Below are 12,131 nucleotides of genomic sequence, written 5' to 3' on the forward strand. Positions count from 1 at the left end.
TAAAATTTCTTTGTGTTATCAATGCTTAACAAATCGTTTGCTTGACTAAAAATAGTTGAGAGATTAGATACACCGCTACAAAAACTAGATTGAGGTTCAGTTGAAAAATTCATTCCATAATCATTATGAGAATTGAACGTTTAATCTTTTATCATTCCATAATCATGATGAGAATTGAACGTTAATCAAAGATTAAACGTAATTAAAATTAATTTTAAAATATAATTAAAGTTTCAATTTCCAATTCTCAACACCAATTCATCACAAATTATAAATTCCCCAATTTCTCATTTTCAATTTTCATAAAACACTTATTCACATTTCACGATACTCAAATTAATTTTTAATATCACAATTCATAGTAAACAAATTCTCAAATAACATATAAATTAAAACTCAATACTTATAAGTCATATCTTATAAATTATTAAAACATAAAATATTTAAAACGACAAAAGCAACAAAAAAAAAAAAAAAAATAGTCATTGACTCGCCTAGAGTCTTAACATATATTATTTTGTTAAATTTAGATTCAAAATTCGACCATTGCCATGATGGTTAAGCTTCCAATCATCCTAACTAGAGGTCATAGGTTCAAATCCTTTTCTTAGAGAATTTGTTGAAGATTCCGAAAATGAGAAGCAAATTTGGTGGTCATTTGTCCCATAATTCATGGCTCTAAATAGTTCATTTCTTTATTTATATGATTGACATATATTTAAATTTGGAAGTAATCCCTAGAATAAAGGAATATTTATGTGTCATGACACTATAAATATTTGTGCCTTGCTGGAATTAATAACAAGACATAATTACTATCCTTCGTGGTTCTCTCATTTGTTTCTCTTCCAACTTTATGGTATCAGAGCATAGGGTGATCTGAGCAGGTGAAATGGTCAAAACAGCCATGACAGGTACACGCGGAGAGGAGGAATCAAGAGTCTCAACAGGGACCTCTGATCCTATCTCTACAACTGTACCCATCGCTCTGAATCATGCTCCTATGGCTACAATCTCTGAAACTTCCACTCTCCAAATTACCATGACTCGATTAAATGGCAGAAACTTCCTCCAATGGTCTCGAGCTGCCCTAATGGATATCCGTGGTCGAGGACGTCTGGGATATGTAATTGGAACCACAGTAAAACCAGCAGAAAATGACCCAGCCTACACAACTTGGGACACCCAGCCTGGATCGTGAATTCAATGGAAGAAGACATTAAAGAATCATATCTATATTATTCTACGGCGAAAGAATTGTGGGATGCTCTCACTGTTGCCTAATTGTGGGATGCTCTCACTGTTGCCTTCTCCGATCTGAAAAATTCTGCCCAACTCTTTGAACTTTGGAATAAGGCACGAAACTTACACCAAGGAGATCTTGATATTACACAATATTACAATGCTCTGCAACGGCTATGGAGGGAAATTGATATGTACGTTCAAATCGACTGGAACACACCAAGAGATGCCGAAAAATACAGAAAACAGGTGGAAAAGGAGAGAATTTATGACTTCTTGCCGAAATTGGATGAAGGGGTAGACTACTAGGCATAAAACCAATCCCAGCAATTGATGAAATTTTTGCGAAAGTCAGACGCGAGTCTAGCCGAAGACGCGTCAAGCTTGGAGATTCCAAGCAACTTCCCATGGAAAACTCAGCTCTCGCATCTCGTGGTCCAGAATCGCTGCGAGTGACTAGGAAAAATAATGGTTCATGGTGCGACCACTGCAAAAGGGCGAATCACTCTACTAGACGGTGTTGGGTCGTACATGATCGGCCACCAAACCGAAAGCAATGGACTCGTAATGATGGGAGACCAAATCCAGTCTACTGTGAAGAAAATCAGTCCCGTAATCCCACCGGGTTCCAAAGTACTACTGAAGTAGGCCCAAAAATTTCTGAAAATGTCTCTTTATCTCTCACTAAGGCCCAGCTTGAACAACTTTATAAACTTATTACTCCTACGCCCAGTGGCCAGTCATCTTCAGGTTTATTGACTGAAAAAGGTAGTTTTGTTTCTGCATTAACCAACAGAAGTAATTATGAACATTGGGTTATAGACTCTGGGGCCACTGATCATATGACGAGATGTAAAAAATTATTTCATTTTTACTCACCATGCCCTGGACATTTTAAAATAAAAATTGCAAATGGGTCACTCGCTGCAGTTGCTGGAATGGGAAGTATTAGACTCAGTACATATGTTGAATTAAAATCTGTTTTACATGTCTTGCTTGCAACCTTCTTTCTATTAGCAGATTAACAAAGGATTTGAATTGCAGCATTAACTTTACTGAATCATTGTGTATCTTTCAGGACTTGATTTTGGGGAAGAGGATTGGCAATGCTAAAGAGCATGGGGGACTATACTATTTTCTGGAAGACGCCTACTTGAATAAACAAGCTCAAACTGCAAGTTGTGAATCTATCCCTAGAGAAAAAGAAATAATGCTATGGCATCGTCATTTAGATCATCCAAATTTTTCATATCTTAAATGTTTATTTCCATCCTTGTTGCGCAATAAAAATAATTTTCAATGTGATATCTGTCAACTTGCCAAACATTCTCGTTCTTCATTCCCTTCCCATGATTATAAATCTTCGTTGCCCTTCACTTTAATACATAGTGATCTATGGGGTCCTTCTCGAATAAAATCTGTCACTGACAAACGTTGGTTCAATTTACAGATGTCATACGAGGGTATGTTGGGTCTGCTTGTTGAAAAATAAGACCGAAACTACATAAATTTTTAAAAAATTTTACTCTATGATCTAAGCTCAATTTCATGCAAAAATAAAAATCTTTAGAACCAACAATGGAAGAGAGTACTTCAATCAAGCCTTAGGAGACTTCCTCACCGAAAAAGAAATCATTCACCAAAGCTCTTGTGTCATTACCCCACAGCAAAATGGAATAGCCGAAAGAAAAAATCGTCACCTCCTTGAAACTGCTAGGGCACTTATGTTTACCAGTAGAGTTCCAAAACACTTTTGGGGGATGCAATTCTTACTACATGTTACCTTATAAATAAAATGCCTTCTCAAATACATAATTTTGCAACTCCCCTAACTATTCTGTCAAAAGTATACCCACAAATTCGATCTATATCATCAATACCCCTGAAAGCATTTGGATGTACTGCCTTTACTTATATCCATGATCACGAACATTCCAAGCTAAACCCCAAGGCTCAAAAATGTGAGTTCTTAGGCTACTCATCAAATCAGAAAGGTTATAAATGTTATTCCCCAGATACTCATAAATATTACATATCCATGGATGTCACTTTATTTGAATCTCTTCCTTTTTTTCCCCAAAATTCCCCTCAGGGGAAGGAACGCAATACCTACGATGGGAATTTTTGGGAAATTTCACCACAGGCACCTATGCCACCCATTGAAGAGAACTCTACCTCCATATTTGAAGCATCATCTCCCACACTTCTCGATTCACAACATGTTGACCCTCCAGTATAACAAAGTTCAATGACAGGGGGAGATAAACAACTTGCTGAAACACCAGAGCTACGTGTATATTCAAGGAGAAAAAATCCAGAAATTTTAGAACATTTCACAACCCAACAACAAAGCCATGGGTCTAATCCGAATTCAGGTAGCTTCCTTAACACACAGATTGATGATAATAATGATTTGGATGTTCTTATAGCACTCAGGAAGGGAGTTACATCTTGTGCACAGCACCCTATTTCGGACTTCATTGGATATAGTCATCTATCCAACTCTGCTCAAACACTTGCAACGAACCTATCATCGATCAAGACTCCAAAGTCTATTCACGAAGCCTTGGAAATCCTAGAATGGAAGAAAGCAATCAAGGAAGAAATGGAAGCCTTGAATAAAAATAAAACGTCTCAGATTGTGGAAAAACCTAAGAATAAGCGTGTAGTTGGGTGCAAATGGGTGTTTTCAATAAAATACAAGTCAGATGGTTCGGTAGAATGCTATAAAGCCAGGTTAGTAGCAAGGGGATATTCTCAGACTTATGGAATTGATTGCCAAGAAACCTTTGCTCCAGTTGCGAAATTGAACATAGTGAAAGTCCTTCTGTCTCTAGCAGCTAATCTAGATTAGAAACTACAACAACTGGATGTAAAAAATGCTTTCCTAAATGGCGACCTGGAAGAAGAGGTATATATGGATCTTCCCCCTGGATTTAATGAGGCTAAAACCGAAGGAAGAGTCTGTAAAATGAAGAAGTCCTTATATGGGTTGAAACAATTCCCACGAGCCTGGTTTGATAGGTTCATGAAAGTGGTATGTCAACAAGGATATAAACAAGCCCAATCTGATCACACCATGTTTATAAGGCATTCAGGTGGAAAAATTACCATCCTAATAGTTTATGTGGATGATATAGTCTTGACAGGTGATCACTATGATGAAATGGAGAGATTGAAAAAGGCTCTTGCGACCGAGTTTGAGATAAAAGATTTGGGTCCCTTACGATACTTTCTAGGACTGGAGGTTGCTAGAAATAGGAGTGGTATCACTATTTCACAAAGAAAGTACGTATTGGATCTCTTAAGAGAAACAGGTATGTTGGGAAGTAAGCCTGCTGATGTCCCTATAAATCTCAATCACAAACTGGGGGATTGCTTGGAAAGTACACCTGTTGATAGTGGAAGATATCAACGTTTAGTAGGCAAACTTATTTACTTGTCACACACAAGGCCGGACATTGCTTTTGCAGTTAGTGTTATAAGCCAATTCATGCATGCTCCATTCAAAGAGCATATGGAGGCTGTTCATCAAGTTTTGAGATATCTGAAAGGGACTCCTGGGTATGGACTTTTCTTCATAAAGAATTCGGGAAGAACTATTGAAACTTTTACCGACGCTGAGTGGGCTAGTTTAGTAACAGACAGAAGGTCTACAACCGGTTATTGTATCTTCGTGTGGGGAAATCTAGTCACTTGGAGAAATAAAAAACAACCAGTTGTGGCCAGGAGCAGTGCTAAAGCTGTATTCAGAGCTTTGGCACATAGAATCTGTGAAATAATGTGATACTGTTAAGTGAACTTGGGATTAAAGAGAATAAGCCTATGAAAGTTTATTGTGATAACAAGGCGGCCATTGCAATGTCACACAATCCTGTTCATCATGACAGAACAAAAAATGTAGAGGTTGATAGACATTTTATCAAAAAGAATATAGAAGATGAGACAATATGCATGGTATATGTACCTTCATCCGAGCAGGTTGCAGACTTATTAACAAAGGGTTTATTTAAACCCATGTTTGGAAAAATGGTGGACAAGCTGGGGTTATTTAACTTGTACCCGCCAGCTTGAGGGGGAGTGTTGAAGATTCCGGAAATGAGAAGCAGATTTGGTGGTCATTTGTCCTATAATTCATGGCTCTAAATAGTTCATTTCTTTATTTATATGATTGACATATATTTAAATTTGAAAGTAATCCCTAGAATAAAGGAATATGCATGTGTCATGACACTATAAATATTTGTACCTTGCTGGAATTAATAACAAGACAGAATTACTGTCCTTCTTCGTGGTTCTCTCATTTGTTTCTCTTCCAACTTTAGAATTAATTTTGGTAAATATTGTAGAAATAAAAATTTTGCACAATAAAATGGATGGGAAGGACTCGAACCCAAGACTCACAATATATAAATGCAAGCTATAACCAACTAAGCAAAAGAGGGGTTTGAAAATAAAATAAACTACCAGTTATATAACCTAAAATTTTTATCTATTATTAATAAAAAAAACATTTTTCCCAACGAATCCAACTGGGGTGCACCACCTAAATCCGCCCTGGTTAGAAGGGCTTAGGCTATCCCATAACGGACAATACGTATATTAACGGCTTAGGCAAGAAAGTCAGATCGTTACATAACTGCACAATTTCATAAGGCAGAATCAAGAGGGATTTTCATCAAATAATGCAAAGAGGAACTGCCTGCTAGAAATAAGAATTTTATCCACGTAGAATATTTACAATGCAAAAGTTAAGCACAAGTCAAAATATAAGCAGGTGCGTACCAACACTTTCTCGTAGGTGCATTGATATTGAATTCAATTGTGCCTTGTTCTCGTATAGACGGTTCACAGTTTTTCTAGATCTCACAAGTTCTTTAGCAAGTGCCTGAGAGGAGTATAAGAAAATTCATCATTGCAAACAATAAATATGATTTATTTATCAGTCTATTGCAGCTATCAAGAGGTAATAACTGGTTTTTTCTAGAAGGTCTTGAACATTTCATATCGTGTAGGGTTATCTGAGGGCACCATTCTACGATGGTGATTGGAGTAAACAAGCATGGCGGTAGGCAACATAGCAAATAGCCAATGACCAAACTACGTGCAAGTACTTGGAGTATAATGTTCCAGAGAACAACTTTAGTGATAGCTAGTACTGTATGTTGCAATTTGCAAGCAAGTTGGTGTACAGGGAATTGTTAGACTTTCAAGTTATTATCTGATGACTTCATGACTTACTCGGTATAATTGGAATGCACTTGTCCAACTAATTAATTTCATCATTAAAAAGAAATTTATTAATCTTGAAAAGAAGTTAAAAAAAAGTTGTCCTTTATTACATAAGTAAAACAAATCGGCAAAATAATCATGAGATAGTAGTAGAGTTGATAAAGAGAACATCTAGTGACTAATGCAACTGAATGCAAATGTAGTGTTTGCCCACAATGAAGACAGGAAATCGACTTTGTGAACATAAAGCTCTACTTAGTAATTAGTATTCAACAATATACACCAAGGAATGTTTAGCAAAGCTTAAATTATAACATAAGCCGGCTAAATACTTTTTATTCACACATTTCGTAGGATTCACAACTATTAGCCTCTTATTATTCACATAGGATTCATGCCTTATAATCAATTAAATTGAAATTTAAGAACTCCCAAGCATGTTCTAGTATTCAAACTTATTGAGAATTGAAGGGAAAATTATACCCTAATACAGCACTTCAATGACTTGAGCATCTATTTTCCCAAACAAGATACATCTACGTTACAAGAAACAGGTTAAGGGCATTACATAAATAAATAAAATCAGCAGAATAAAAACGAGATATAAGCAAAGTTGGATAAAGAGACCACCTAGAGATTAATGCAATTGAATGCAAATGAAGTGTTTGCCCATAATGGAGACAGGAAACCCACTTTGTGAACATAAATCTCAAATTAGTAATTTGTATTCAACAATATATGTCATGTGCATGTTTGGCAAAGTTTAAATTATAATTAAACTAGTCAAACATACTTTTTATCCACATATTTAAAAGGATCCACAACTATTACCTTCTTATAATCCATATATTAAGTAGAAAATCCACAACTTATAATCATTTAAATTAGAATTTAGCACTCCCAAGCATACTTTAAATATTCAAACCTAATAGAGAATTGGAGAGAAAATTATACCTTAATATAGTGCTTTAATGACTTAAGCATATACTTTTCCAAACAAGAAACATCCATGTCACAACTGGGTTAAGTGCGTTATATTCTGTTTGTTTTCTTTCTAATATTGAATTTATCGAAATCTCCAAATTCCTGAGGATCCGAAAACTAAGCAATATTCATAACCTAAACCTATTTTATTTATTTGATGAGAAAAAATGGATTATAACATAATATTAATTTACTTATAATGTTTTAGTGCATCTTTTCTGACCTAGGCTTTTGGAGAGCAACAATTAACTGTATCTTTTCCCTGCAGTTGTATGGAAGCATTTTGATTTCATCATTTTGTACTCTCAGCTTCCAACTTTTTCCTCTTTTCTTGTATCCGTCCGAAAAATAAATGTAAAATCAAGTAATTATGACTAAAACACATTTTTTAGTGTAAGTAAACAGAAAATGCATGCGCTTGGATACATTTTTTGAGCAAATGATCATCACAAACACGACATAAAAAAGGCCATCTTTGGTAATTTCAAACGTAGAGATTTAAAAGGGCAAAGAAATGAAAAATATGTTTTTTTTTTTCCTTTCTTGGAAGCATTTCATGAATTCGACTTCATGACTGTAAACAAACAAATACATTATCTTATTTCACTGTCATGTAAACCAGATTTCCTAGGGCTTTCTTCTACATGTTATCCCCCATTCACCCCAGCCGAAAAACAATAATAATAGACAATATCTAAATCACATTTTGTAATATCATTACTTAACAGTTTGAAGAAAGAGAAAAACTAGTAATTTCAATCAACCACTGGGACAGACGCTGATTACACATCATGCCACCTAAACTGGGTACCAATCATCATTACTCACCAACAAATATTAAATATTAATAATAACAACTAAAATTCAATTTCAAAGTGTTCTAACATCGATCAACGGCAGAAACAACATAAATCAATAACATTTAAAGATATAACATCAGAGCTTTAATATGCCTTAAAGGATACCTTAGCAGAACCCATGTCATTTCTCTTAGCAGCCTCTTTAATTGCTTTCTGTACATTCTTCTCTTCTCTCTGTATATCTAATCAAACCCACCAATAAATATATAAATTGAAAATTTTCCGACCATAAATAAATCCAATAATCAGAAATCTAACCACCAAAAAATTTTAAAAAAATAAATAATAACCTCGGATTTGGCGTTCGATGTTGCGGCATTCTTGGCGAAGTCGACGCTGCCAATCTCTCATTAATTGCTGTGGGTTTGGTTTCTTCAACATATTCATCATTTTTTCCATTTTTCTTCCTCCCTTCAGTTAGGGTGGGAAGGCAGGGGGTTTCTCTACTAATACACCGAGAAAATTGAACGGAATCTCTTCTCAGTTGCGTGAGAATACTGCTATATGATATTCGGATTCAGATTCTGCGATGAATTTGTTTATCGGATTTTCTAAAAGCATTAAATCAAAAGAAAATTGGTGGAAATAAAAATAGAAAATTTTAGATGGAAAAGGAGAACATTTTCGTGGAATCTGTGAGCAAAATAGAGCGGGGGAACAGCGCGTAGTCGCCGCATGATCGGAAACTTCGGTTGTTATCACGAGTCAAATAGTTGGACATTCATACCGTCGTATTTCTTTTTCTTTTTTTATTCTTATAATTCCTTGATTTAGGATAAATTAAGGAGTGTGTTTAATTCCGACTTTTAATGATTTTTTTAAGTAGGTGATTTTGTGAGTTAAATGTTTCAATAGTTACCGAACTTTATATCATGTCACAACTTACTCGTCGAATTGTATCAATTGTCTCATTAGCCAGTGAACTTTGCTCCGTCATTGTCTATTACGTAGGATGGATGGAGTAAAAAAATGATGCTTACGTGGAGGATGAAAAATCAATGTGAGTTGTTAATTCAGTCCTACTATAAATTCACTCGCCAACTTAGTGCCATGTCATTATTTTCCAAAGAAGACATTTACCAAACACGGCTTTACCAAAATCATTAGAAATGCATAGCCAAGAAGAAGATAGAAATCCAGAAAAATGAAAACCCAATTTCTCTGTGATCGAAGTCGAGATTGTGACCCCTAATCCCTAAAATTGAACAATCCCCAAATGCAGTTAATCATTTATCGAATGTTATGGTTGAAGCTCAATTTCCGTAGAATTCAACCAATAACAACTAAATTGCAACCAAAGTCAACAAACAATTGGATATAATCAGCTAGAAATCAACAACCCAAGCTGTAATTCTATTAATTAATTTGAAGTTTACACAGAAATAACAAAAATAAACAGAGGAAGAAGGGGGCAGAATGGCAACAGCAGAAGACAGGAAGAAGAGCAGAAGAAGGAGAACGAAGAGGAAGAAAAAGACAAAGAAGAAGATACCAGAGAAGAAGAAGGAGAAACAGGAGAAGAGGAGAAGAAGGTTGGCAACAGCAGTAGAAGGCAGAAAGGAAGAAGACACGATTCAATCCAATTCTACATACTCATCGTCTTCAAAACTAAACTATATATACAACCGTAAGAGTAAAGGGCTTGGGCTACCCACTAATAATACAAGCCCAATTACATAAAATAAAATGAATGGCCCAATCCACGACTTCCATTCCCCTTAAATTAAACTTGTTTTCAAGGTTTAAAGTTAGGATGTTTTCTTTGTATGAAATTGGCCGTCTCATTATCTTCACCATCCATGGATTAAGCAAGTAGTCCAAAATGACATATGTCTCATTACGCTCCTCTTCATACTCATATATGGCATCTTCATCAGGAGTCATATCCTCTGGCCTCTGTTTTTTCTCAAAAATTTTCTCTTCATCTACAGGGGGTCTGTTTTCATCTTCCTAGATCGGACTCTGAATTGTGTATTCATCTGCAAGCATCTTTGAATCGAAAATTACTTTAAATACATCACCATGTTGAATTAGTGGGGTATTAAATTCCCATTCTCCGACAATTTTACCACCATTCTGGAATGACAAAATAGCATAAGCTTTTCCTATAGTTATCACTTCTGCCTTACCATATGTAATGCCAACCTCCTTAGCAATAGCCTGAGAAGTTCTCCAATAATCACCGGTAACCAAAATAGGATTCCCGCCATTTTTCAAAATGCCCTCTACTACAATAGCAACTTTTCCTTTCAATGTATATGCTACCTCAAATATACCAATTAGATCATTATCATATGCCTCATGTATCCTTGTTCTTGCATTTTCGATTTCATTTCCACCTTTAGCAAAAGCATTCAATGGATTATGAATTTGTCCCGACCATAACGACTGACTCCTAATTTTACCCCAAACAATATCTCCTACATGAAATCCATGATCTTGACCTACTAATTTTTCTTCATTCTCTACTTTTTCATTATGAGAAACCACAATTCCCCCCTCAACGCACATTTCTTCTCTTGTATTCTCAGCAAACCTCTTACACAAGTCTTCAAAGAAGATATCCCAATCTTCCCTAGGATTGTTTGCAATGAATCCATAAAACCATACATAAGCCTTTCCTTCCAAATACTTCTCAATCATTCCTCGCCTCAGTTCTTCAGAAATCTAATGGAGTTGGAAGTATTTTCTAGCTTCCCTTAGCCATTCCCTAGGTCTTTCTCCCCCAAAATGTGGAAAATCCATCTTAGCCTCTCTATTTTCTCTAGAGTTACCAGAATGAATTTCATTTCTTTTAAGGATACCCCCACTAGTTTGAGATGGTGACCCATGTACTTCTACTTATTTTTCTTTGCAATCAGCTTTACTCCCAGATAAATGAGCTAACTTCAACACCATAGACTCCTGTGTAGCCTTTATTTCTCCCATCATTTGTTCCATCCGGTCCAGGCTAGTACAAATACCCTATAGATCAGGTCGTTCGTTTTAAAGGCCACTTCCAAATTTGATATTTGCTCCTCATCTGATTTGCTTCTATTTTCTACCATACCCAGATCACGTAGCTGCTCTGATACCATTTGTTATGGTTGAAGCTTAATTTCCGTAGAATTTAACCAACAACAACTAAATTGCAACCAAAATCAACAAACAATTGGATATAATCAGCTGGAAATCAATAACCTAAGCTGTAATTATATTAATTAAGCTGAAGTTTACACAGAAATAACAGAAATAAGTAGTGGAAGAAAGGGGGCAGGATGGCAACAACAGAAGACAGGAAAAAGGAGAAAGAAGAGAAAGAAAAAGACAGAGAAGAAGAAGGAGAAACAGGAAAAGAGGAGAAGAAGACTGGCAGCAGTAGTAGAAGTCAGGGAGGAAGAAGACACGATTCAATCCAATTCTACATACTCATCATCTTTAAAAGTAAACTATATATACAAACCTAAGAGTAAAGGGCTTGGACTACCCACTAATAATACAAGCTCAATTACATAAAATAAAATGAATGGCCCAATCCATGACATCGAAACACCTATCTGCCATTGTTGACCACTTGAGGAGCCCATTGCGAGCGTGAAGAAGCAGCAGCGAAGTCAACATAGATGGACCATATGAAGGTAAAGTCAAAACATTTTTTTTCACTTCTGTAGCATATTTCATAGTTTGAAGATGATTTTTGTGAGTTATTGTATACGAATATTAGGATGGTATTACTAGTTCTTATGTTGGTCTACAGATGGTTGTGAAGGGATTGTCATCTATAATTTTTGAATTGAACAAGATGAATGATTGAATTGAACTTGAAATTAGCAC

General features: G+C 35.6%; 2 protein-coding genes across 2 annotated transcripts in view; one reads left to right on the forward strand and one right to left on the reverse strand.

Moving 5' to 3' along the window:
- LOC111400464 (vacuolar protein sorting-associated protein 24 homolog 1-like) overlaps window positions 1-9,073 on the reverse strand; it is an 11,604-nt gene extending 2,531 nt beyond the window's left edge. The window contains exons 1-3 of the mRNA XM_023027878.1: window positions 8,609-9,073; window positions 8,424-8,500; window positions 6,028-6,130 (exon numbers count right to left, since the gene is read on the reverse strand). Of these exons, the coding sequence (XP_022883646.1) occupies window positions 6,028-6,130; window positions 8,424-8,500; window positions 8,609-8,717 (289 nt within the window). The 5' untranslated portion in view covers window positions 8,718-9,073. The remainder of the gene's footprint in view (window positions 1-6,027; window positions 6,131-8,423; window positions 8,501-8,608) is intronic.
- LOC111400457 (uncharacterized mitochondrial protein AtMg00810-like) lies at window positions 4,147-6,021 on the forward strand. Its single transcript, XM_023027876.1, has one exon. It carries the CDS (start codon window positions 4,160-4,162, stop codon window positions 5,027-5,029), a length of 870 nt encoding a protein of 289 aa, XP_022883644.1. The 5' UTR covers window positions 4,147-4,159; the 3' UTR covers window positions 5,030-6,021.
- Window positions 9,074-12,131: the final 3,058 nt, after the last annotated feature.

Source organism: Olea europaea, chromosome 1 (assembly GCF_002742605.1).
Source record: "Olea europaea var. sylvestris chromosome 1, O_europaea_v1, whole genome shotgun sequence".
In the NCBI taxonomy this organism is placed as follows: domain Eukaryota; kingdom Viridiplantae; phylum Streptophyta; class Magnoliopsida; order Lamiales; family Oleaceae; genus Olea; species Olea europaea.

Excerpts from the sequence above, each read along its gene's own strand:
- LOC111400457 (XM_023027876.1), top strand. The coding sequence starts at position 4,160 with ATGGATCTTCCCCCTGGATTTAATGAGGCTAAAACCGAAGGAAGAGTC.